This window comes from Harpia harpyja, chromosome 17, assembly GCF_026419915.1.
Source record: "Harpia harpyja isolate bHarHar1 chromosome 17, bHarHar1 primary haplotype, whole genome shotgun sequence".
Taxonomy (NCBI): Eukaryota; Metazoa; Chordata; class Aves; order Accipitriformes; family Accipitridae; genus Harpia; species Harpia harpyja.
In genome coordinates, this window is record NC_068956.1 from 23,573,882 (window position 1) to 23,598,603 (window position 24,722).

The 24,722-nt window shown below is 37.5% G+C and overlaps 1 protein-coding gene across 1 annotated transcript in view; it reads right to left on the bottom strand.

Moving 5' to 3' along the window:
* The window catches only part of MIPEP (mitochondrial intermediate peptidase), a 78,594-nt gene that overhangs the window by 21,816 nt on the left and 32,056 nt on the right, over positions 1-24,722 (bottom strand). Inside the window, exons 11-16 of the mRNA XM_052812353.1 lie at positions 23,180-23,333; positions 22,132-22,209; positions 20,313-20,517; positions 16,633-16,742; positions 9,845-9,919; positions 5,456-5,575 (exon numbers count right to left, since the gene is read on the bottom strand). Coding sequence (XP_052668313.1) covers positions 5,456-5,575; positions 9,845-9,919; positions 16,633-16,742; positions 20,313-20,517; positions 22,132-22,209; positions 23,180-23,333 — 742 coding nt within the window. The remainder of the gene's footprint in view (positions 1-5,455; positions 5,576-9,844; positions 9,920-16,632; positions 16,743-20,312; positions 20,518-22,131; positions 22,210-23,179; positions 23,334-24,722) is intronic.

A 24,722-nucleotide genomic window follows, 5' to 3' on the forward strand; every position in this document is an offset into this window, starting at 1 on the left:
ACCAAATCTTTTTTGCATCAGGATAGTTTGTGTCTTTGGTTCAGTCTCTCTGATAACTACGTAATGTCTTTTGAATTATCATACTTAGCTATTTTCCAGTTCCAGCAAATATCTGGCAACCTTCCTCTTTCTGATGCATTGTTTTTAATCATTACTGACATTTTGGGGTTTTAAGCTGCTCGAAACTTCCACAATTTTACTTTTGGCTCATTAGACCTTATCCTGTCTTCTGTTTTTCACACTTTTATATGGCTTCTACTTTTCTAATAACCTCCTTTTCTCACATATTCAAATGTACAGGCTTTTTCTCCCACTCAATTCTTTTCAGCATCTTATTGATTAGCACCATAAATTTTATTCCCTCATCCTCAACCCAGTATTGGCCATTTAAAAGCTCTTTGCCAACAGTACCAATTCTACCTTTTAGCTGTTCTTTTTCATTTCCTTTAACCTAGCTTTCAGTTTTGCTTAGGTTCTAAGGTTACATTAGTTTAACCTAATAAATCTAAGACAAATTTGGGAAGATTTTAGATAAAATAAATATGAAGTGAAATCACGGTTTAAAATTTAATAGGCAGCCACTACTTAGCCTTCCCTACCAATAATTTCAAGATTTATGTTCACCACTTGAGTAAAGTTCTCAGAATTCAAAACCACTTTTACCTTCAGAGGTTAAGGGTTATCGCTTATTTATTTTAAGACAGCTGCCTCATTGCTTGCTCAGTCTGACTATTTATTCTTTTTATATGGTGTTACTGATATTCACATAAAATGTTATACAGGACCGGAGTTACATAACTACACATTAGTAGTCACTCCAAAGACCTAACAAGAAATCCTAAGACAACATATACCACAATAATGCAGATGGCAGATTCAATCACAAGATACTTCACTCAAACTGCCAGGCAGCTCTCAGGAGGCTGAGGGAATAGGCCTGTTACAAATGATACTCTCCACTCTCCACTGCGGCACCACTACTGACAGCAATCATCATCAGTTCAAGATGGCAACACAGAACTTCAGAAACCACACTGTCTCCATTTTTCGCTTCTGGCTTACCTAACACAACTAAGCATGAGGTCAAGTCACCTTCAAACTCCTAAGAAAAGACTCCCAAGAAGGAAAAAGAGGCATACAGCTGCTCTTTTGCCCTCAGGTGTTCTTCAACAAAATAAAAAGGGGGCTTGGGCACATGGTGACAATGTGTGATGAAGAAAATATTTTCTCTCTGCAGAGAAGCTAGTTCTCTCTGTCTAGTGACACCAACTCCTCTTCAGCTGACCAGCCTCCCAGATGCCTTTATATGTGCCCTGTTCATGAAATCCTTGTGTTCTCAGCACCCATGGCAAGCCACGTCTTCCTGTAGTGCCTGACAGCCTCCCCGAGCGCTCCAAATGTTAGGCTGCACCTCATCCATTGATTTCCTTTGTCAGGAACATGACAGACACAATCCCAGCAAGTTAAGACAAAGACCTAGGTGGAGCCTTCCAAGGTCAGGATCCCTGTCTGGGCAGAGTTCCCCCAGCTGCAGGAAGAAGAAAGACTAACAACCACTTTGGTGATACACCATTTTTCATACACTTCTTCCCTCTAGGGTATCTATAACAATACCTGCCTTGTTTTCTGTTGGCAAACTTGGCTGGCTAGCACATTTGGTCTCACAGGTGTTTTGGTCTCTCCGATCACTAGCAACCATAGGCCATTAAGAAGTTCTCATGCTGCCAAAGTAACCTGCATTCTGGACAAAATTATATAAGCATAATTAAACCTGTAACCTGATGTATATTTTAGGCCACCAATAGAGGTGGTCCTGCTGAACTAATATGTTCTTAACATGCTAGAGCAAAAGGGTATATAGCAAATTATTTAGCGTTCCAAAAAATATCAAAAGGCTCCCTACATACCAACAAGTTTCCTCCTATCAAATGTAGTTATAATTATGTGTGTGGGTTAACTCCAACATTGCACTTTGTATTCAAGTATCACACAAGAAATTCTTCTGTTTCTGGAAGAAAAGCTTATTGGAAGGCCAAATAATCTTTAAAAATGCAAAAGGGACTATTTGGCAGCAATCTAAAAAAGACCCCAGATTCACTGTGCCTCACTCTTCAAAACCATTTTTCCTCACAGTCACAAGTGAAACCAGGATCTCCCTCCAAACTTCCAGATTAGAAGGAAGAAATGTTACTATGACGGAGAGACAATTAATATGTAAGTCCATAATAAGTTTTTGAAAATAAGAATCAATAATTCAAACTAATTCAATATTTCACAAAGAAAATTCAGGTATGATGATTTGGGCAGCTACTGTTTATTGTAAAACCACGTCATTATTGGGAGCTCTTTCCTGTAACTGCAGGAGGCTGCAATCTCCACTATCACTGCAAAGCCTGTTTACCCTGTGTCTCATTTTTTGTTACGATATTGAACTGAAACCCACAGCAGGAGATAGGAATTATTATGCTTGGCGCAGGACTAACAATGGCATATCATTAAGTTCTGATGACTGTCTCAAAGGAAAGTAGTTTTCAAGTCTGAACTTGGGGGACAGGCAGGGGACTAAGCAACACATCATGGGGAGAAACTTTGATCATGTCTCAGGTTGATCAAAGGGTCACCTGATACTTTTTAAAGTCTCTCTGGGCATCTTGGAGACAAAGGTAGAAGAGACCAGGGGAGATACTCTAAAAGCAGACAGTGTTATCAGTTGCAAGGCAGGCCATAAGAGGCCTCTTGTGAAGGCCATGGCTTCACAAGAGATGAGAAATAACTTGTGATTTGAAGAAAAGTTTGGAGCAGAAGCAGAATACTGAATTCCCCAGAGTGCACAGATTTTGACACCAATTACATTCAGGAAGAAATGGCAGAAAAACATGTGGTCATTATTATTTGGTTTATCTTGCTTGCTTAGAAGAGTCAAAAGGAAGACTGATTTTTAAAGGCATCACAAGGACTTAAGAATCCAGCCTGCACAAAATTTCTGTTCATTTTCCAAACTCAGTAACACAAATCTCCTCTGGCAACAAAACTGCCAGACACTACAAAAACAGGCAGATACATTTCCTTGCCCCCTGCCTGGCAGTTGTCAGCTTCTGGATTCGCTAATAGAGCAAAGAAATCCCAGTGGAATTTCATCCTCCAGGACCTAGCAGCAAACCCTGTGTACTTTTGAACAGACAAGCAACGGCCAGCCAGAAATAGAGATTTGCATTCTTCAGGAAAACAAAGTCTCATGGAGTGCTGTTTCTCCGTGCTTCTGTCTGTCGACAGTCTGCTCCATTCTTCTTTTCTGTCTTGCATGTGGCACTAGCTTCTGGGACTGTCTGCGTCAATGCAGCCAATGTAAATACTACTGCATGCAGTGCCGGCTGCTCCAATGCCTGTAAAACGTATTTGAATGGCAAATACAGACTTCGACAGGATTTTCTTCCCACTAACCCTCCTACTGTTGGCACATAAGACATGGTGTTTGCTGAGGATGATGCTTTGGTTTACCTTAAAATAGGTATCACCACATAGCTACAGTGGCATTTACTTCTTAGGTGTAGTTTATGTGCCTCATTTTGAAAGTACTATAACAAAAAGATGCATACAAATTGTCCTTTTATCTGAGCTGTGCCTCAGAAAGACAGAAATTAATCTGCTGAAGATATATGATGTGGCTCTACTTCAGAAAATGAGTCTGCACAATGAGATTGAAGCCCAAGTACATTCAGAGGATATGTACTAAGTTTACTTGCCTGTCAAGAGCAGTAAGAGGGAATTAAGGTTTATCAGGAGGAGATAATAATGGATGCTTGTGCAGCCTGACACACAATGCTACTACAGAAAATCACATTAGTGCATTTAAGATCTTCACTAAGGAAGAATTACTTTTACCCAACACCACTAACGTAAGATATCCAAGCCCGCATCTAAACCTATAGAGAGCAGATAAAATTTAAATGATCAAAATACTTTGTTTTCTCTGTCAGCCATATATGTACCTAGCCAAATGACAGACAACAATAAAAGCTGGTCTCTCTTACTATATTTCAATGTCTAGCTCTGAAATTAAATGAAAGGAAGGAATATACTCTCTTCACGTAAAAACTTTTACTTTCAAGACATTTATTTTTTTATCTGGATTACAAATTAAACTGAACACATATCTTAAGTTTCGAAGAAAGAGCAGCAAAGGACAGCAAGCCAAATTACAGATATTAATTACTCTACAGAGCGCTAATGTTCTTCTAATGTAATTTTTCACTAAGTTTTACTGCAATTTAAGTTGTATTACAGTTCTTCACTAGACACACTAATTCTACATTCAGTAAATGTAAAGAACATAGACTTTCTGACAATTTAAAAGTTCACAGTACATTTTGCTGAGATAAAGTGCCAGGCCAAAACTTGCCGACTCTCTTCATATTGAAGCTATGCTCATTACAAGATGTTACACTCTTTTGAAGGTAACAGCTAAATAAAAAATATTTTAAATCGAACAAAAGATGCAGGCTAACTTTCAAAGCAGGGAACTGTTCTGTTCACTGGATAACTAATGTCTGCGGAGGAACAGTGTAAAACAACACTTATAAAAATGTAGAGAAGTCAGACATCATACTCTGAAGACATCTTGCTTCCACTTCTCTGGCTTTGCCAGGCCAGCAGAGGCAGTTCAGTTTCAATGAGGAAAGGGCTGAAGCATGGATCTCCTAATACCCTTCTCAGAGAATGAAAGTCACATTTTTGCTAAAGAGAAAAGTACATTTCCTGAGAAGCAGAAAGCACAGAAAGGATCTGGGTATTCTGACCAAAGTGTCAAACAGTGATTCAGGCCATGCTCTGGCTGGGAATTCAGCTCCAGCCAGCCCAGGAAATCCCATGACTATCATCTATGCAAACTGCACCTTTGGATGTCACGTGAAGTACAGAATAAATGCACAATTAAGTCATGATGAAGATCAAAATTACATAGCTCAGTAGAACTCAAGGCTTTAACACTTTCAGATACCATGTGAAAGGATAAATAAGTGACGTGCCAACGGTCACAGCAGTACAGTGAGAAAAACACACTTCCAAGTCCTACTTCACACTGACTTGCTCTCACATGCCAACACTGACAGTATACAAACACCACCATGCAGCACAATGTTTTGTTGCCTTTTACAAACAGTCCTTTGCAAAGCTAGAATAAACCCTCTTTCCAATGTATTGTTTCCAGTGCCTTCCTTAATAAGAAAATAAAAGAAAAATTAATCAAGTTCAGCATGACACTACACCTGTACAAAAACAGGTACCTTAATTAAATTTTTATTTTTAGCTGAAAATTTCTAACACCCTACTCTCTGAATAAAGTGGCTGAAAGAAAGAAAATTCTTTCAACGTAACAATACAACAATAAGCATGAGTGTGCAGTGCAAGGGGCAGGGAGAAATAGGGGTATTAATACAGTCAGTATGTTTCTACTCACTGTATTAGGTACATACGGCAATCCGTAAACTTTCTCCTGTGTTTCCTTTAAAATTTCTGTGGTCGACTTTTTTAAAGGATGTTTCCCATGGTAGATTTGGTCCAAGGCAGCATAAAATACCTGAAGAGAGAAAATACATGTTTGTGTTTGGCACATGGCATTGGCATTTGACAACCAAAAAAGACAAATAGAAAAGAATGGGAGAGAATAGGGAGAGGGAAGAGTTTAAATATATATGGTTTTGTAAATCTTCTATTTTTAGTAAAACATACAAGGAGAGAAACAGGTTTTTGGAGCACACCAACCACCACCATCATGACCTATCATAAATCTGTTTAGGTCACTGGGACCACTGGCAGTACTAAATCACCTGCATTTTTAAATAAAATTAAGATCTGTCCCTAAAGCCCTCCAGCAATTCCCCTTTTAAAAAAGAGTACTTTTAAATAGATTTAATAAAAAGACTTAAAGTTATTTGAGTGGACACAGCAAAATAAGGTATTCACAATGCCTTTGCTCGTACTTTTCATCCTTAGAGCTGGTCTCTAGAATCCCAGTTCATTTTTTAACGAAGTTTAACAAAAGCTACAGCATCTGTGGTAGCAAGGGTGACTGAGAATATGACCAACAGTAAGTACCATGAATAGATCTGAAAATTACCTGATGTAACAGTCCTAGAAAACTCACTTTCTCTTGCCACCCTAGGCCTTTGTGACTCTGCAGGAGTCATTTCACACCGACTTTCCTCTCCTCTCCAAAAAACCCAAACCAAACATGAGGAACTTCAGCATCTGACAACAGACTTTAGCACCCTGCTTCAGCCCAGCCTTGATTCTCTTTTTTCTGTCTCCCAGCTTTGTTAGGGCCTGTTTGAAGCTGCTTCTCAGTGTTCCTCACAAGATGGAGCAGACCGCACTGCAGTGGACCTTCTTCTAAAGTAAAATTTGGAGTCAAGTAGTTTGTGGTCAGGGCAACCGTCAGCTGAGCAAAAGCTCAGCTCACAGGTAGGCAGTGGGGAAATGTCAGCTGAAGGCCAGTGAAATGGACTGCCTAAAGAACAACGTGGTGATAGGGAAATGAGTCACTGAAGCCAGCTATAAGCTTCCCCCTGATCTTGGCACATGTAAAGCGTGGGAAGAAAGCTATGAGCCAAGCCACCTGGACAGCATAGTTTAAAAAAAAAAATCCATCCCTGAAAATAAACTTGGATTAACTTTATAGCCGTAAGCATTCCTATCTACAAACCACAGTTCTTTGTGTTTACACAGGCCTTTGAAATGGGAAAGGGAGACACATCCCAGGACCACAGGATTTTAGGTGATACTGCTAAGGAGCATGCTAACACTTAATATTAAGCAGTAGCTAGAAGATGATTTCTAATTTCAGTGAAACAAACACATTTCCCAAAAGACCTAGAAATGTAAAAAGGCCATCAAATAGTTATCTATCTTTATACTATCTCTCTGTTTTGCACTGACATTGATATTTGTTTCACTTGATTCCACTTCTTTCTAGCCCCTTGTCTGCTTAATAGCATAAATATGTAAACAGTTATGCATTTTCCAGTGAAGTTACTACTGTCTGAAAGACTCTGGGACTCAATCTGCATGGCAAAAGCCTCATGAGAAGATGCATGGATTCTCCTATCTGTCCTCTTGAGTACCTGATTACATGAGCTGGAAGAAAATGCAGAGGTATTATAGTTATGATGAAAAAACAGCATCATTTCTTATTTTCACATGCCAATAGACTTATTTAGTGAACAGACCACAGAAAAACCTTTAGGCATTTTCCCCACTGCTGGAAAATTTGTAAGCATTTTTCTTTCTTTTAAAGGTCAAATAAGGCTTACATAGCACCTAGTTGTCAATTTAGAATATACTCTTTGCAAAGTCTTCAGGAAAGGTATTAGAGTCATCATTCACAGTTTTTTCAGGTGTATACATTAGTAGTACATACATATTTTGGCATCTGCAGATTGAAATATATGCTTTTCTTCAAGGAATTATTATATGTTTAAATCGGCATGAGTAACCATACACACTTGTACAAAAGGGATGTATGAACTTTATATTTGCCATGCAGTCAACTTCTCTGGGATGTTTTTTCTGAATTAATGAACAGAATGGCTCTGCCAGTCTGTCTCTGGAATGAGTGCATACTTCTGCGGGTATTACATTTGGAATCTCCAGAAACATGGTACTGAAAGCAGGAAATGAATAATACTATTCAGTGTGGCATTGTGGTCATTTGGCATGGGTTGAGACTGGTTGACCATTAGTTACACAAGAGTAATTTGAGGGCAAGCAGCCTGCTTAATCACTGCATCGTTGCCAGCACCAGTCAATCATTAGGCGCCCGCAGGAATTTGAGCCCACCAGAAGTGGGTGTTCTCTCCCCAGCTCTAAAGCTATGGGCTCTGGAGTCACTCCGGGACAAACCCTACAGAGATCCCAGGAGCAGCTGAGGGCCAACAGCAGCAGGGGGATTGCACAGCCCATCCTGTGCGACCGATGCAATCACCCCTCCTCGACTTACTTCTGGAGCATGCCATCTTTCCTGCCACGGGACAGGGAGGCCATGTCCCTTGTAATATATCTGTGACTTAAAGTGTTCTTGGTATCCAAGCCCATTCAGCCCCCCCCCCCACTGTCAATTTGGTCTCAAACCTTGACAAGATTATAGCAAATACATATTAAAAGTTGAAAGGACATCTGTCAGATCTTTATACAGCTGTTTTGGACACACCAGAAAAGAATGGGTGCATGTGAAAGCACTTGATCATCACTTTGGTGGTTAGTAGTCTGTACGTTGACAAGTTATTCTGTGTTGGTGAACTTCATGAACAGAGGTCCACCACTAAGCATTTTCAGTATATTGAAATTTTATTTCAATCCAGAATTGGTTTTTTCCCCCCGAAAAACCCTCCTATATGAATTAATTATATTCTTGCCCACATTCCTTCTGGATTCTCAGCTATCTCTATATGAGAACCTTTCAGAGCCAGGAGTGTGCATTTCAAAATCAGACCTGCAGCAAGGGTGCAGTAATTTTCATGTCACAGAGATATAGCCACAGGTAGCACCCTCCTTGTTCACACTGGCACAGCCAACACTGGCCACCGACAGCCAGTGCTGCACTGAAAGCATAATTCAAAAATGCATTAAGTTTAACCAATGAAAAATGTATGTATACACTGAAAACAGTGTTAAGTCTGGTTTTGATTAGTGTAACTGACATGTATACATTTACAGGTCCACACTCCAGCATTCTGATTAGTTTTAAATCACTATAAATAACTGCACAGAGCAAACTGCAAACATTTAACTAAGTTTTTCTTTTAAATAAACTTCAGTTAACCAGTGCAACTCATGTTTGTAGACAGGGTTGCAATCATTTGGGTACTTTTCAAAGTGAAGAATTACAAAGATCTGATCTTTAAATTTGTTTCCTTCCCCATCTCAAAAATAATGACTACCCTTTATTAAGGCACTAGCAGAGTTATCTTACCTAAACAGTAGACCAACTGTAGAAAGAAAAATTATATGCTTCCGGCTTAAGGCAAAACAAAGAAGAAAACAAAATCACAAAAATCATACAGCAGAAGCTTGTAGCATACTAAATCCAGCCAAACTCTCACTGTAAAAAAACTTGGCTGGATACTAATGCTACTGTTCACATCTGAGAACTGCTATTGCAGGACCGAAAAAAACTAAATACCCATTTTAGACAGAACCCTAATTTCCTTTAGTTCCTTTGAACAAAAGCAACACTGATAGTTTGTTTATGGGAATGACTGATCAATCACATCTACCCACAGAAAATAAAGGTTTATGGATTTAATTACTGCTCCTAACACAGTGAGAGAGAAGTCTTACAGCCTTATAGCTCAGCCACCAATTTTGATGGCAGTTAGAAGCTGCCACTTTCATACTGAAGCTGCGGAAGACAAGGAGCTCAAATCACATTCTAGTAAATAAATGAGCTGGTTTGATTTTACTAAGGAGGCCTGTAACTCTCAGTCTTGCTACAGTTTAATGATCCAAAGCTACACAATACTTCCTCTACTGAAAGTTCTCCTTAAATCATTCCGTTAATTTAAGAACTCGGTCTTAAACCACATTTGGGAATTCCAATAATCCAACCATTTTCAAAAGCTGTGGTTTTCATGATATTTTCATGCAGATTTAGACATTTAGCTTTAAGCAGACAGCACAGAATACGTTCAAAACCACAAAAATTAATATAAAAATGAATTATTTTTCACTGATTTGGATATAGTTAGATAATGTGTCTACATTAAAATAAAAAATTGGTAAGATTTTAAGAATTAAAATATGTTCTGTAAGTTCTGGATAGAAAGTAGAGACTAGAATGCAAAGAACATACCTGGAGTTGCATATCAGCTGCAGCACACACCTTTTTGGACTCACATAGTCTTGACACCATGTTTTTTGGTAGTGGCTTGAATTAAAAAAAAAAAGTCAGAACATATTTAGAATTTATGTATATTTGTAAATAGTATGCTTACTACTAGAAAAGGCTGAAGATGAAAAAAAAAAAAGAGACTGCTGGTGGTAATAAAAATATGTTTGAAGTGCTTTGCATTGAGGAAGGAAATCTCATTTGCTAAACAAAGCATTAAACTGGCAATTAAGGTATCGGCAGTAATTTACGTAGTAATCAAGAAATCACTGTCTCTCGGTGTTTGTTTTTCTATAAATTGATCCTATGTTCCCTTATATGCCTGTTAAAAATATTATGACTATCTTTAGAGATAAAGAACAGATGGGACAGTTAAAGTCCTCCAGGTCATCCTGACTAATCTTCAAAAGCAGATATTATAATAGATTCTCCTGTTGATCTTTGAGCATAGTTCACTTAAATTTACATGAAGGCCCACATAACTCCCATTGAGCTGGCGTGGTTTTCATAACTTCAGCTGGGACAGCATCAGGCCTTCTACCCTAACCCACATAAACGTCTGGTCATACTGAACAGTAAATATCTACCCTTTGAATTTTTAACAAGTTGAATTTATTCCACATCTATGGCAATAAAATTATCCATGCCACCACAGGCTGAAAGTCATTAAGCAAACCCTTTTTGACTTTCTATCCAGACATCTACAAGTACATCCAAAGACTTTTTAATGCCAGATTTTTAAGAATATCTGTATATGAATGCTTGACCTTACACTTCTGCTGCTTCCTGAAGCTTTTCAATAGATGTTTTTCTTAGTAAGCATATTCTTTTTTTTGCTAGCAGTTCTGTTAACCAAACATATTAAATATGGTTAAAATAACTGGGTTCTTGCTAAAATATTAAGAAAGTTACTGCAAGTTGTACAATGTAGTACAGATGTTTGGTATTACACTGAACTCTAAAAGCATACCTACACTTTTACAGTGTGTTGAAGTGTTTAAAAAATAACACATGAAAGTCTACAGATCCTGATGGCAGAGACATATGTTTAGATTCTGTGCAAATGATATGACTTCAAGGCAAACAACGTTAATGTTCACAGAATAAAAATCCAACTCCAGAAAAGTTACACATAAGTGAAGAAAATGTTATCAATTAACTCTGTGGAATCTGGAAGTTAAAGCAGATAAGAAAAACTCTCAAGTTGCACAGCTGTTCTATGCAGTAGCTTGACAAGGCTTGTAACCTCTTCTCCAAGACAAATGTTAGCTGGGTCAAGAATGGGATAGAACAACATCCACTATTTTGCCCATCATAAATGTGCACAGCTGTTAAATTTCAACACAGAAAAATGAACCAATGAACATGAAGTCTGTTCTACAGCATATCCTTGTTAGGCCAGTATTTACCCTTCCCAAATACAAAAATTCTGTTTCAAATTACATGATGATTTTGGACTACTAGAATCAGAATAAATGGGCAGTTATCCATAGTAATAAAGAAGTTAGTAGCTGACTAACTTGAGGTTCCACGCTGGATTTAGTATTGTTCAAAATACTACATAATTATGTAGAAAAGTTATTAAGGCAAGAAGCAAAGTAGAAAAAAATTACAAACGGCAAGACGTATTTTGGTTGGACAATTTTTCTCCTGGCTCTATGAATATCTCATCTTATCCTCTTACACAGAGGGAGGCATGCACTTCAATGACTTTTCATCCTGGAACTAAATAACATATGGGTTTGCAATAACAGTTTCAGTCGTCGTGCAAGAAACTCTTGTGTAAGGAAACCTATAGAATTTTGAACAGATTTTGTTATTAAGCACCAAACGTATCAGCAAGTTTTGGCAGCTTTTTGGAGGCTTTCATTTCCTAGTGAAGTAGTGCAGTATGGAATTAAACAAAACTGATTTCTTCCAGGGGCACCTGTATTTTGGATACAGTAAAGTATGAGAAAACTGGATGGCAATTCTTAAACTGTAATTTGTCAGTGTTAAAAAAGCTGAACATCCAAAAGCTTGGCAACAGCAAATATGTATATTTTACGCAGTTATAATTTAAGAGTGTTAAAGCCAAGAGCACTCCTACCAGTAAGGTCAAGCCAGCTCTTTCAACATAATGGATTTACAATTTTATATTTCAGCTATATTAAATGATGGTAACAGGAAGTTAAGAACACAGGCTTTAAGCTAGTACACAAAATAAATAGAACAAAAGGCACTTAAGACTTTTCTAATTGGCATTTTGGTAAACCACAGTCCCACATATCTTCAACTGAATTGGGAAATCCAAGTTTGCAGTTCACTGGGGCGCTGAGCAGCAAGGTTCGGTGATGCGGACAGACTTTGTACATTCCCTGGGGCAGTTGGTCACATCCAGCCCTGCTCAAGAAACAACTGAAGCAGGTCTAATTCTCAGTTCAGAGCTAAGCATTTCTTACAGACTCTTCACCCAAGAGAGCCTTGCCTTCTTTTGACTGTACTGCCAATAACTGACCTCAAGCCAGAGAAGACTGCTGAACATGTAGCCTCTGCATTCACCCGTTTCTTCCTTATGTTCTGCTACAAGTATCTACCCTATTCTAAATCGAAGTCCTGAGGGAAGACACAGAATGATCATTAATAATGTACTAAAATCTCTTTGCACAGGAAATGGCTTAGCACCACCTTCTAGAGACCAAGTAAAATGTAGGTAATACCAAGAGCTTCCGAGAAAATATTTTTAGCTTTTTTGCAGCCATATGAATATCAAACAAACAACGTACATCTACTCTGCCCTGAAGATCTAGCTTTACTGTTTAAGCAGATTAAAATCAACAGGAATTTACAAATCATTTTTATGACAATACCTATTGACAAAAAGGCACAGGAAAAAGACATAAGTGTTCTTTCATTTAAATCTATCAGTGCTACTGATCTGGCTCAAAGATTGTGTTGTGATCATAACTCACAAGCCAAGCAGAATTTGGGACCAGAAAAACATTGCAAAAATTAGGTTAAATTCAAAGAATGCTAAAGAGGAGATCACTTATTTTTCCCAAAGCACCTTTGGGATTTTAAAATTTAAGATTTCAGGGAACTAAAATTAGACTCCAGAGAATTTTTCAAAGATTACCACTCCTCTCCAAAATTTGTTTCTGTGAATGTCAGGCATACAGATATGCTGAGGTCTCGAATGTATAAGGAAGATGTACTGTTTCAGGCAATAGAAACTATTTCTCCTTGCTCCATTACGATCTCATACAGCCCCTTAATAAGCAGCTGAGTGAAGGAAAAAAAGCATCAGCATGATTATTTTACTTATCCTAGAAGATGAGCTCTCCGATAAAACCAGAATCAAACTGTCATCCTCCTTCTAAAAGAAAGACTTCACAGAGCTTTGGTTAAAACTATGGTAATTGAATAATCATTCCATTTTTTAAATTTAAACACTACATGATTTACTTTGGGTTCCACTTTTCCATCCTTCTATATTAAGTAACTTTAAGATACTGGCATGAATTTTTCAGCATGTTTGCCATGGTGGCTAAAAGAATAGAATTCCCTGTGTCCCCAGGCACACTTAACTCCTTACTGCTGCGTAGTAACTGCAACACATTATGACTGTTTACTATCTGTGGGCTTATTCTTGTAATCATGCTAATACAATACTGCCTTTGTAATTCCATCTCTGTGAAAAATGAAGTCAGTTCAAATTTGAACAGCTGAAATACTGGCCTTTGTTCAAGAGAGCCTCCAAAGACACACAAGCTTAAAATGATTTAGCTTGACAGACCTAACACATATCTGTGCACTTAACAAACAAAATTAAACAAACAAATACAGTGATACAGAATGGTACGCATGCACCAGATTGTTTAAGCACTGTTACAGCCTCATTTTGGTACTTCATGAGCTTACCCAAGTAATTCAACTTTAGTAACTAATTAACACAGTTCTCTCTATTCCTTTTTTTTTCCCTCACTGATTTTCTGGTTTGAGTTATCTTTAAGATGAAAGTAAAACTAGGCTTGCTACTTTCTTGGAACAAATATTTTTGTGCTGGCCAGTTTTTTGAACTAAATTCACAAGACTTCTCCTTTTGCCAGAAGAGCTTGCAAGACTTTTCACTCCTCAGTACTCAACAGCACAACCATCCAAAATGCACAGAAAGCACAGACAGGCTTTCTATAAACTTCAGGATATTTTGGACCAGATCCTCATGATCCACGTCTATATGAATAATGCATTCTCATCTTTGAAAGCTGCCCACCAAATCTTTTTTCTGCAATGCTACAAAAAAACAGTTTTCAACAGTTCATGTTTTAACAATCAAAACACCACCTCTTTCCCCTCCTCTTCCCATAAGCCTAAGCACTGATCCTAAGTGAGGATCCTCAAGACCAGTCCTTCTACAATTGGCTTTTATGGCAAGGGCAATCATAAGCTGAGACTACACTACCAAGTTTTTCTGACGTAATTATGTTCAGTAGGAGTGTTAAAAATGACACCATGTGAAATTTATGTGCAAAACCTATAGCATAGATATAGCAATGCCAAAAGAAGGATGCTTTGTCAAATTATCTGCACTGCCTCCTCCACAAGCTAGGTCAGTAAAAAACCCTCCTGTCGACATCCGGCAGAGAGCTATGTTGGTGTAGTTGTTGCAGGAAAGATCCTTCTCGCACAGAAAAGCTCAGTCTCTTTATTCATAAGAAGAAACTTAATGGAAGTTCTCATATGGAACAACATTTGGATGAAACGGTTTTACAGATTTCACATTTTAACTGTTTCATCCACCTTCCTTACTTCCCCTTGAAAAGGGCACAAAGTGGACTCACTTTTCTTCCAAATAACTAAAACACTGGAGACGAAAATGTTGATTCTAACTTCTATTTGCACACCAAAAAAATTAGTCAGGGAACAAGCACAGAAAATAAGCCCCAGAAGGATTTTTGTGAAGTTGTAAGTGTAAGAGAGCTGGGATTTTCTATTCAAGCTACTTCGTAACTTATACACAACAGATAAAAGTAATTGCTGTAACAATCAACTAAATTTCAAGAAACAAAAAGATGACTTCAATCTATTTGCATTTAAATGACAGATACGGAAATCCGTTATCAGATTCCTAAAACTAGCTTAGATGAACCAACATAAGCAAAAACAGATTTATATATGTTGGATAATGGCTTAAAAACACATTCTAAATTTAAAAAAAAAGCAATTAAAAGGAAGCAGTCTAAAGCCCTCAAAAGCCACACAGCAGTTTCAGGCTCTTTTTCTCATCTTCCAGTATAATCCATTCTTGCCCCCTTCAGGACTGAATTTCTACATTAAACCTCTCTCAATTGCTCTCTGAAAGGGCAAGATTTCACCACCAATAAACAGAAGAAGTTTATGGAAATGCCAAATGGGACACAGCATCTGGTTCTTAGCTTTTGCACTGCAACTAAACATGGTTTAGATTTGTCAAGCCATTTTGAAAATACAAAGCCATAAATAATGTTCCACAAATCTCTTTCAGATGTTTTAGTCAAGCTCATTCTCTGAACTCATATGCAATCAGATTAACTCCACTACATTTAAACACTACATGAACTTTATAGAGAACACTAGAAAGCAGTATTTCGGTATGTGGACTCAAACATATAAGTGATGAACACTCCTGAACCAAGTACTTTTAACTCCCAGGTTTCAAGGAGACTTTCTCAGTGCAATCAATTTTGCAGAAATGATTGCTCTGTTAAAAAAAAAAAAAAAAGGCAAGCAGATTTACAGAGCAAATTTCTCAGACTACCTATTAAAATAGAAGTTAAGCAACGTATTTTTCTAACTATTCAAAGGAGGCAAACATAATTCCCCTTTCATAATACTGAAATACACTGAATGCTTAGTATTGGATAAAAAGCTTCAGTGAAGTGTAACACTACACAACTTAAGAGGCTTTCTTGGTTTTGCATTGATGGGTAGTCTATTCTTTAACCATCACATTTGAGTACACTGAAACCTGCCTCAATTAAAAGCACTAGAAAAAGACCTTTGGTTATTGTTTACCAGTTTGTATTTTTTAAATAGCTGTACAAATATAAATCATGTTCTGCTGCCATGCGTTAAAGAGACCACCAAAAGTCACCTTGTTCCAAAGAGCACTGTTTTCTAAATTTCCCATAGAAAGTAGATCCTTGCAGTAGACTGGCATAGAATAGCTTATGTAAAAAAGGAATCAGAGTTTTAATGCAGTACACTTTTCATCACAAAATATTTCAGTCACTACCCTACACTGTGCTAAAAATGGGAATTTTTAAACACTGCAGATCATTTCCATTTATTTCCATGACTTGGTACCTGAGCTTTATTTTAAGACAGACTTTAGACAGTTCAATGATGAATCACTATTTTTGTCATAACTTACCTGTAATTAAATTAAAACATTCCACATAACTTGATTCACACAGAAGTTGTTCACGTACTACAATAAATTTGTGTAGTGTAGAAACTACACAACCTTTGTAGGAAAAAAAGGTTGAAAGTTTTAAATATGTAACTGGAACCTTGGATATAAGGATCTGGTATTCTTTTACAGATTACATTTATCTTTTCTGCAATGAGAATATTAACATTTTTTTCTGAATAATTGAAATTATACTATTAAAATAATTTATATCCATTGTTTCTACTTTAAACATTATTAACAAATAACACATGAAAATATGATTCCTTTCCTGAATACATTTATTCCTATTTTCAATATTTTACACATTAGTTTTCCCTACCTGTCCTGTTTTATAATGCCTTGCAAACTGGTTAACCACCCGATAATCATTTGCAAAGTACTCCATCAGAATTGAGGGAACTTCAGCAAAATCAGTAGGACATCTGGTTCCTAGAGGTAGAATAATTGTACGCATTAGCATTTGCTATTTTCATTAACACAAATAGTTAACTCTTGCCAAAAGGTTTTGAAACTTTCAGTTTGGACTTTTGGTGAACTTTAATGTTCTTTCGTTTATTAAGTCAATATTTTATTTCCATAGCATTATTGTACATATTGCCAGAAAAGCTTCATTATAATCCTACACATTTTACTATAAATCACAAAGTAAAACAAAATATTTGAACAGCTGGTTGAGGCACCTTATAAAGCTCTGGATCACACCCTTTTTAAACTAAACCAGACTGCAGCCAAACTGGCCCTACATGAAACACCAAATCTATTTAAGTGTCCTAAACCTAAATCAAACTACAATGTAAATAAAACTCTGCCTTAATCCCATTCACAGTTAAAATTTTTAGCTTCCATCTGTTTGCTGAGCTTACTTATGCTTTATATTAACCTCGCTTTATAATACCAAGCCATTCATCCAAGGAACACTCCTGCTAAGTTCTAAGTAAGTGCAATGAGGTAATATCTTAGCAGTTAGTATTTTCAAAAAGCACTTTCCCAAAAACCTTATTTACTCTAATCTTTATCAGCACCTTACATAACGGAAGTTATTAAGAAGTATATCACAGCACCAAATCAAAGCTGCATTTCTATTTCTATATTAAAGTTAGGGATGCACAAAGTTGTTGCTTTAATAATGGACCCACCAGGTCATCACCTCTACCTCTGTCTGCTACAGACAACGTCAACATTCAAAACTAGTCTTAAATGTAAGTACGGTTTTTGCTTCAACTATTCTTTCTTGAACTGTGTTTTTTAAAATCACTCCTTTGTTCTTTACAAATCTTTCTCTAATTTGTAATCTGAATTCATAATCTGTTTATATTCAGTGTTTTCAGACCAATACTGCTCTTTAGTGTGAACAGCATTCCCCACACTTTTTTAACCCGTAAATTGAGAGAAACTATATTGTCTCTCAGCCATCATTATCTGAAGGCAAAGTCTGAAAGACTACCCCTTGTAGCCCTTCCCTGCACCTGCTTCAGTTTGAATTCACCTTCAGACCAGAGACACAAAACCATGCCCAAACATTGCATGAGGTGTCACCAGTATCTTCTTAATCATTCTAATACTTATTGCTGTTAGATACACCTCTCATTTAATTTCAGATCACATTCGCCCCTTTCAGACACATTAGCTATTTTGTAATTCTGCATTAACACATAAAACTGTTCTTCTGTTCCTCCACCACTGTTGAAATATCCATTTGATAGCATAAATTCTCTTTGTACTCTTTAAATGCATGATCTGCACTGTGTAGTTCTGAATTGCATTTTACTTCTAACACTGCAGTATCCAGTCATTCAGTTCTTATACAATACCCCAATCCTTCTTTTGTGCCATCACATTTCATTAGTAGAGTCTTTTTTTCTTGTTGTTTGAAAATCATTTTTAAAAAGCCTAAAACAAGGCAGGTCCCAAGAAAAATGCCTGCAGAACTACACTGACGTTCCCCTAGCCATTTATGCTTTCTCGGTGCTCCTTAATAAAGCAACAGAATTATTTTAATAACCATTAAAGAGACTCCTGAAAAATTACATCATCTTAAAGTCAGAAACGTAAAAGGTTGGGCAGTTATCTGGGATAAGTTAGTCCTCCTGTAAAACAAATGTAGGCGTTCTCTACTGCATGATAAACTAAAATGGAATACCAGCTAGGTTTTTAAAAATCTTATACACACACTTATGCATTAATCAATAAATGCATATAATAAAATGACATATTAACTTAAAAAGAAGCACATCTTAAGTCAAAACCATACAGTATTATACAAGTTTTGGGCCCATTAGCAGCAGAATGGGTTTCCGAATATTTGGGAATGTTATTCAGAAAAGGGAGGCACAGAGAGTAGGAAAGATGCCAAATACTCAGTGCATCTCAAATAGAATGTCAAATTTTTTGTTCTCACAATAGCCTGTAGTCATCTTGTTTCCACACTTCACCACCCTAATGTCTCATGAGAGCCAATGGCCCCTAACTGACATCCCTGGGATGAGCCATTTGATTGTCACACATTCCAAACCCTACAAAAAAAGGTCCTCTGCAGAAGCAACGCCACTGACCCCCAATGCTGCTTTTGCAATGCTAGATCTGGAGTGAAATCCCCTGGGACACAGACCTGTCTGGAGCTAAGGCAACGCTGAAACCATACACAGGGGCTCATGGAAAATCTGAGCCTCAAAATTAGCCATTTCCTGCCCCTTCAAGACTTTGACATGCAGATGCATAAAATTCGCCACAAGAGGAGAACACCACCAAAGCAGTTACTTTGGACGTGTAAGTACACCTGGAGGTCAAGATGAGCAAGGCCATATGAGTGGAAATGGTGGGGGAGAGCGGTTAACCATCCCAAGGAGTATACAGAGCTTATACTGAAAAGAGCATATACAGCTTTCATATGTTTTAACAATGTCCAGTAGTGACATACTTACTTTAATTTTAAGTGGAAGACTTAGGAAAGAATATTGTGTTACTGGGTGCAAAGTGTCTGTTGATAACACATAACTCTACCATGGACTCCCCTGTGTATCATTAGCATAACAAAAAAATGGTAAACCATAAAAAAAAATCCTTCAGACAAGGGAGCTACAATTTCATCTGTTTGGTTGTAGGGATTTTTTAATAAGTAAATGTCTACTGCAAATGGGATTTCCAGCAACACCATTACAGAAGAGGATATGCCAAGCTGTCCGCAGGTAAGAAAAGTAGCATGCCAAGCAGCTTTAGCCAGAACATGTCTTTGATCCATTTGCCACAACTGCAGAAGGCCACAGCAGCCTGTGAGCTGTCAGCCAATACACTCATTGCCACTGCTTGAGAAGAGGGACTAAATGAAAAAAGGCAATATTCCTTTTCTGTGCAGCCACTAAGCTGTGATTGCATATTCATTCATGTTTATTTACATATGATAGAAAGACCTACCAGTTAAACATGCTTGCAAATACAATATGTTTTTAATTTATCAACTTTGCTTTAATCAGAATCAACTAGAAAAGGCCTGGCTTTACAGATTTTCCATATTGCCAGTGTATGCTTTTTGCAAGAACTAATTTACTAATTTTCCTTCATACAATTTCCTAAACCATTTCCAATCCAGGATTCATTGTGTTTTTACACTAGGTACAAGTTTAAGCTCAATTTATTTTCAATCCTATACTATTCCATTACTATAAACTCCATATAAGGCAAACTTGCAAGAGTGGATACCACCACTAGAACAACGATCAGCAGTACAGAAAGAAGAGATACAAATGCCTAATTCTTATTAGAAGAATATTCAAGTGGTGTTTGGTTGGGTTTTAGATAATATCTGGGGATCTGATATTGTATTTTCAAGTCAAAGTCGTAGAAGTATCAACATGACTCAACCGTTTCTGGTTCATCCTCTTTTTTTTTCTTGTTTTGTTTTTTTTTTTCTTTCTTTCTTTTTTTTTTTTTTAAATCTACTCCCTTTTTCTAGAAATTAAACATTTAACTAAAACAAAATCATCACTATTCTAGCTTTCTTACCAGTGACATGCTGGTACCGAGTTCTTCCCAGCATAGAATGCATAGCATGTCCCATTTCATGGAAGAGATTCTCCATCATGCCAGGACTTAGTAGCGTTGGTGCACCCCTGGTTGAATGGGGGAGGCTAAGCATAAGAACAACTACAGGCAGCTGGTACTCTCCATTTTCCTTTCGCCTGCCTCCACGAACTGTAAAGTGACAATCCTTTTCAAAATAAAAGCAAACATATGGACAGCCAATGTCATTGTATCAATGATACAAAACAATGGTAAAATTATTAAATTAAACTTAAACTATTAAATCAAACATAAACATACATATACTCAGTTACACAAGCTGAATTCAATGATCATTGACAGTGTTGTTCAACAGCAGCACACTGTTTCTCCATTTTTATTATTTGCTTCATATTCATAAGGAAACTACCTTATTCCATAAAGAAAAGGCTGTGTTGCTTTTAGAAAATAAAATTTAATTTTTTTTGTTTTAGAATTATCAAAACCTCTCAATTTTTCTAAAAAAATACCACTAGCACAAAGAAATTTACTGATGTGCTGTCATGGTTTAACCCCAGCCAGCAACCAAGCACCATGCAGCCACTTGCTCACTCCCTCCCACCCAGTGGGATGGGGGAGAGAATCAAAAAAACCTAAAACTCGTGGGCTGAGATAAGAACAGTTTAATAGAACAGAAAGAAGAAAATAATAGTGATGATGACAATAATATGACAATAATAATAGTAAAATAATTGGAATATACAAAACAAGTGATGCACAACGCAATTGCTCACCACTCGCTGACCAATGCCCAGTTAGTCCCCAAGCAGCGATCCATCCACCCCAGACAACTCCCCCCAGTTTATAAACTGGGCATGATGTCACATGGTATGGAATATTCCTTTGGCCACTTTGTGTCAGCTAACCTGGCTGCATCCCCTCCCAGCTCCTTGTGCCCCTCCAGCCTTCTTGCTGGCTGGGCATAAGAAGCTGAAAAATCCTTAACTTAGTATAAACACTGCTTAGTAACAACTAAAAACATCAGTGTGTTACCAACTTTATTCTCATACTCAATCCAAAACATAACACTGTACCAGCTACTAGAAAGAAAATTAACTCTATCCCAGCTGAAACCAGGATATGTGCCAAATCCATAATTTATAGATTAAGTTCTCTCCTCATTCTTCAGCAGTAACTACTTCGTAAAATATACTGCACAGCACTCCTAGTATATTGTGAAATATTAGCAAAACAGAGTAATATATTAAACTAATATAAATTTAAAATTTGTCCACTTACCACCTCACTAAAGGTGGTAATTTGCAGATGCTTCTGCAGAGTGAAGTGTCTATTGTAGTTAATATACTGGCACTAGGCAGCATGAGTGAGCGAGCCACAACAGTTGGAACCATCTACAGTTTTAGAGTAGAATTTTGAATAAAAATTAGTTGTCATTATGAGCTTTCACCTTGAGAGAGTATTAAAATTTCATATTGTTTTTAGTTGTAAACAGTAGGCCAGAAAATAGGTGTTTAAAAATCTACCATTTCTCTAAACAGAGTTCTACAACATTTCATAGTGCCTATCATTCTGTAGAACAGAGTCAGAGTTCAACCTATCAGGTAACATTTTTTAAATGAAAGGTTACTCACAAAAATATTTTACCTAAAACCACATTTGAAGTTACAGACTTTCCCTGCTTAAATTTAATTTATTTTAAATTGAGATAACTTTTACTAAACTTACATTGAACGCAAATGGCCCTAACACTACAGTCATTACTCAAATAAAACCCACACTGGAATCAGATCATAAATGTTACCTGATGTGGTTTATCAGGTCGCTGAAAGAAGTCACAATAGATGTATCCTAGCAAACCTTCAGTTTCATGAACAACAGCCTGAAGAAAAAAAAGGTATCGTTTCCACAATGAAAGTACTGATAAGATGTGTAAATTGAAGACATAGTATTCTAATCCAAAGATTTATAATGAATAAATGACAAGTAAACTGGGAATAATTAATGTAAAATCTGTTGGCAAATTTAATTGGAAAAAATATATATACAAGATTCACAACTTGTCCCTCAAACTACAGCCATTTCTGCATTTCACTCAAAAATAATTAGTCACAGATTAGTATTAAAAGTAACGCTGTCTGTAGCCCCTAAATGACTTCTGAGAAGTCAATGGTAACAGAAGCTGATTTACAATGGAAATAAAAATAGAAAGAGTAAGGAGTAATTATAAATTGACCCACAGGATATAAAGAACAGCAGCTCTTGCTGGAGGTGGAAGAGCAGTGAAGAAGATCTGGCAGTGAATACATGGAGGGAAGACAACAGAGGAACGTGGGAACCTGACGAGTAAATTATTGCCCAAGTTTTTATTTCCACCCTCCCCTAAAAAGAGGGCACAAAAATAAAGACATAAAAACCAATCTCAAAGTAAAGATGACATACAGAATAAAAAAATGAGGTGAAGACACATGACTGCTAGAATATGCACCTACAGCATTCTAGTCATCTACAGTCATCTACAAATCCAAACAAAAAAAACTAGCAGAGCCCATTCAGAAGTACGGCTTGAAAGGTACAACAATAATCTCCGAACAGAGAAACTGCTTCTGATTCAGTCACCCTTCACACAGAGACATACTATAAAGGTCATAAAATACCAAGCATACAAAAGGCACTTAGAGAGAGTATAAAGCCCTTGAGGTCTAAATTCAACTAAAATTAGACAACTAGTGTGTGCTTTTGATAGGTACCCAAGTAATTTAAAAACAAAATCCCATTCATGGCTCAGAGGAACACACCATCTGGTCTAACTTCCCTTTGTCGTTTCAGATGCTGGGAACAAGAATACTTACCAATTTTCGAACATCTTCAGACCAAATCTCTCCTCTCCGTGTCTGTTCAGCATAAAGGGAGATTCCTAGGAGCCGACTGAACAAAGAGTTCAAACCTTCCATGCATGCCCCAAGAGAGAAAAATGGACAGTACAAGCCAGGATCAACGTTGTACCTAAGGAAATACAAGAATCCCAAACCAGTCAGTTAGTTGAGCTACATAAACTACAGCCTTCACCTCCAAGACAGAGGATGTGACAAAGTACATCAGATAAGCCTCAAGGCTATTATTGAGCATGTTTGGCTTTATTTTTCAAATAGTGAAACCAAGTCACAGACTAGTTATGGCACAGTGCTTCACAGTAACTCAATTTTTCTTATATTCGAATTTGGATACCAAATTCAGCAGATGTTGACTATGATTTTCAGAGATGTGGCGAACATGTAGCTCAAACAGACTGTAGCAACACCATGAGTGGCCAGGCTGTGGCTTTTGATCCACAAGAGGCCACTGGCACTCAAGTGCCATTCCCATGCCAAAGCTGCACTGTGTGACTGATCAGAAAACGGAGCCAGCTTTGGCCGTGGTGTAAGCCAAATCCTCAGCTAGGGCAGGAAACCAACCAGTAAGCACTGCTGACTCTGCACTCTTGCCTTTTGCTGGAGCGATAGAAACACCCAAGATGACACAATCACCTCCCATGCAGGAATCACACCTCAAGCTCTGAACCATGTGGAAAGTATCTTACAACTCTGAGCCACATACAGATTTTAGTATGTGACATGGAGTTCAAACACGGCCAAGCTTCCCGAGCCTAATATCAAACAACCATGTTCAAGACACTGTAGCACAGAAGACACATGTGGGGAGGAAGACAGCATGCATCTGCACGGACACACATAAACTGAGAATGAACAAAAAGCAATTATAAAAGTAGTTCAGAGAGGTATGCAGCCTATACTTGGGCTCAAAATTCCTGAGACTCTGACCCTAAAAAGCAAACAAACTACAAGTGTATCAAGCAAACAAATGCTTTGCAAACTTACACCTTCCACAAGCTGCTCAGGGCCACACAACTCTTTGGAGATGACAGCAAAATCAGAACTGGAATCTGCTTATAGTTGTGTGTGCACCCTAAATAGCAAAATGTTCTTGCTCCCTCATTTCACATACAAAGTCCCAGGGTTAAGTTATCTATACCATTTTCTGTGGTCTCAGAGTAAAGACTGTTTAACTCTAGAGCATCACAATCTCTCCCTTCTATCTTCTTTCTTCTTTCATGCTCTTGTGCTTTTGCTTCTTAATGACATGGTAGCTAGTCACTGAAATTTAAACACGCATCAGCTACACTACAATAGCTGAACACCAAAGATGAGAGCCATGCTATGTTAAGGCCTATGATCAAAAGGCTTAGTTAGAGACCAGCTGTGAAAGAGTCAGCTAGCCCCTATCCACTTACCCACCCTTTCTTCCTTCCCATTCACACACACACACAAAAAAAAAAAAAAAAAAAAAAAAAGGAACTCCACTGGGAGTACTGCATTTGCCAATATGCTGCTTACA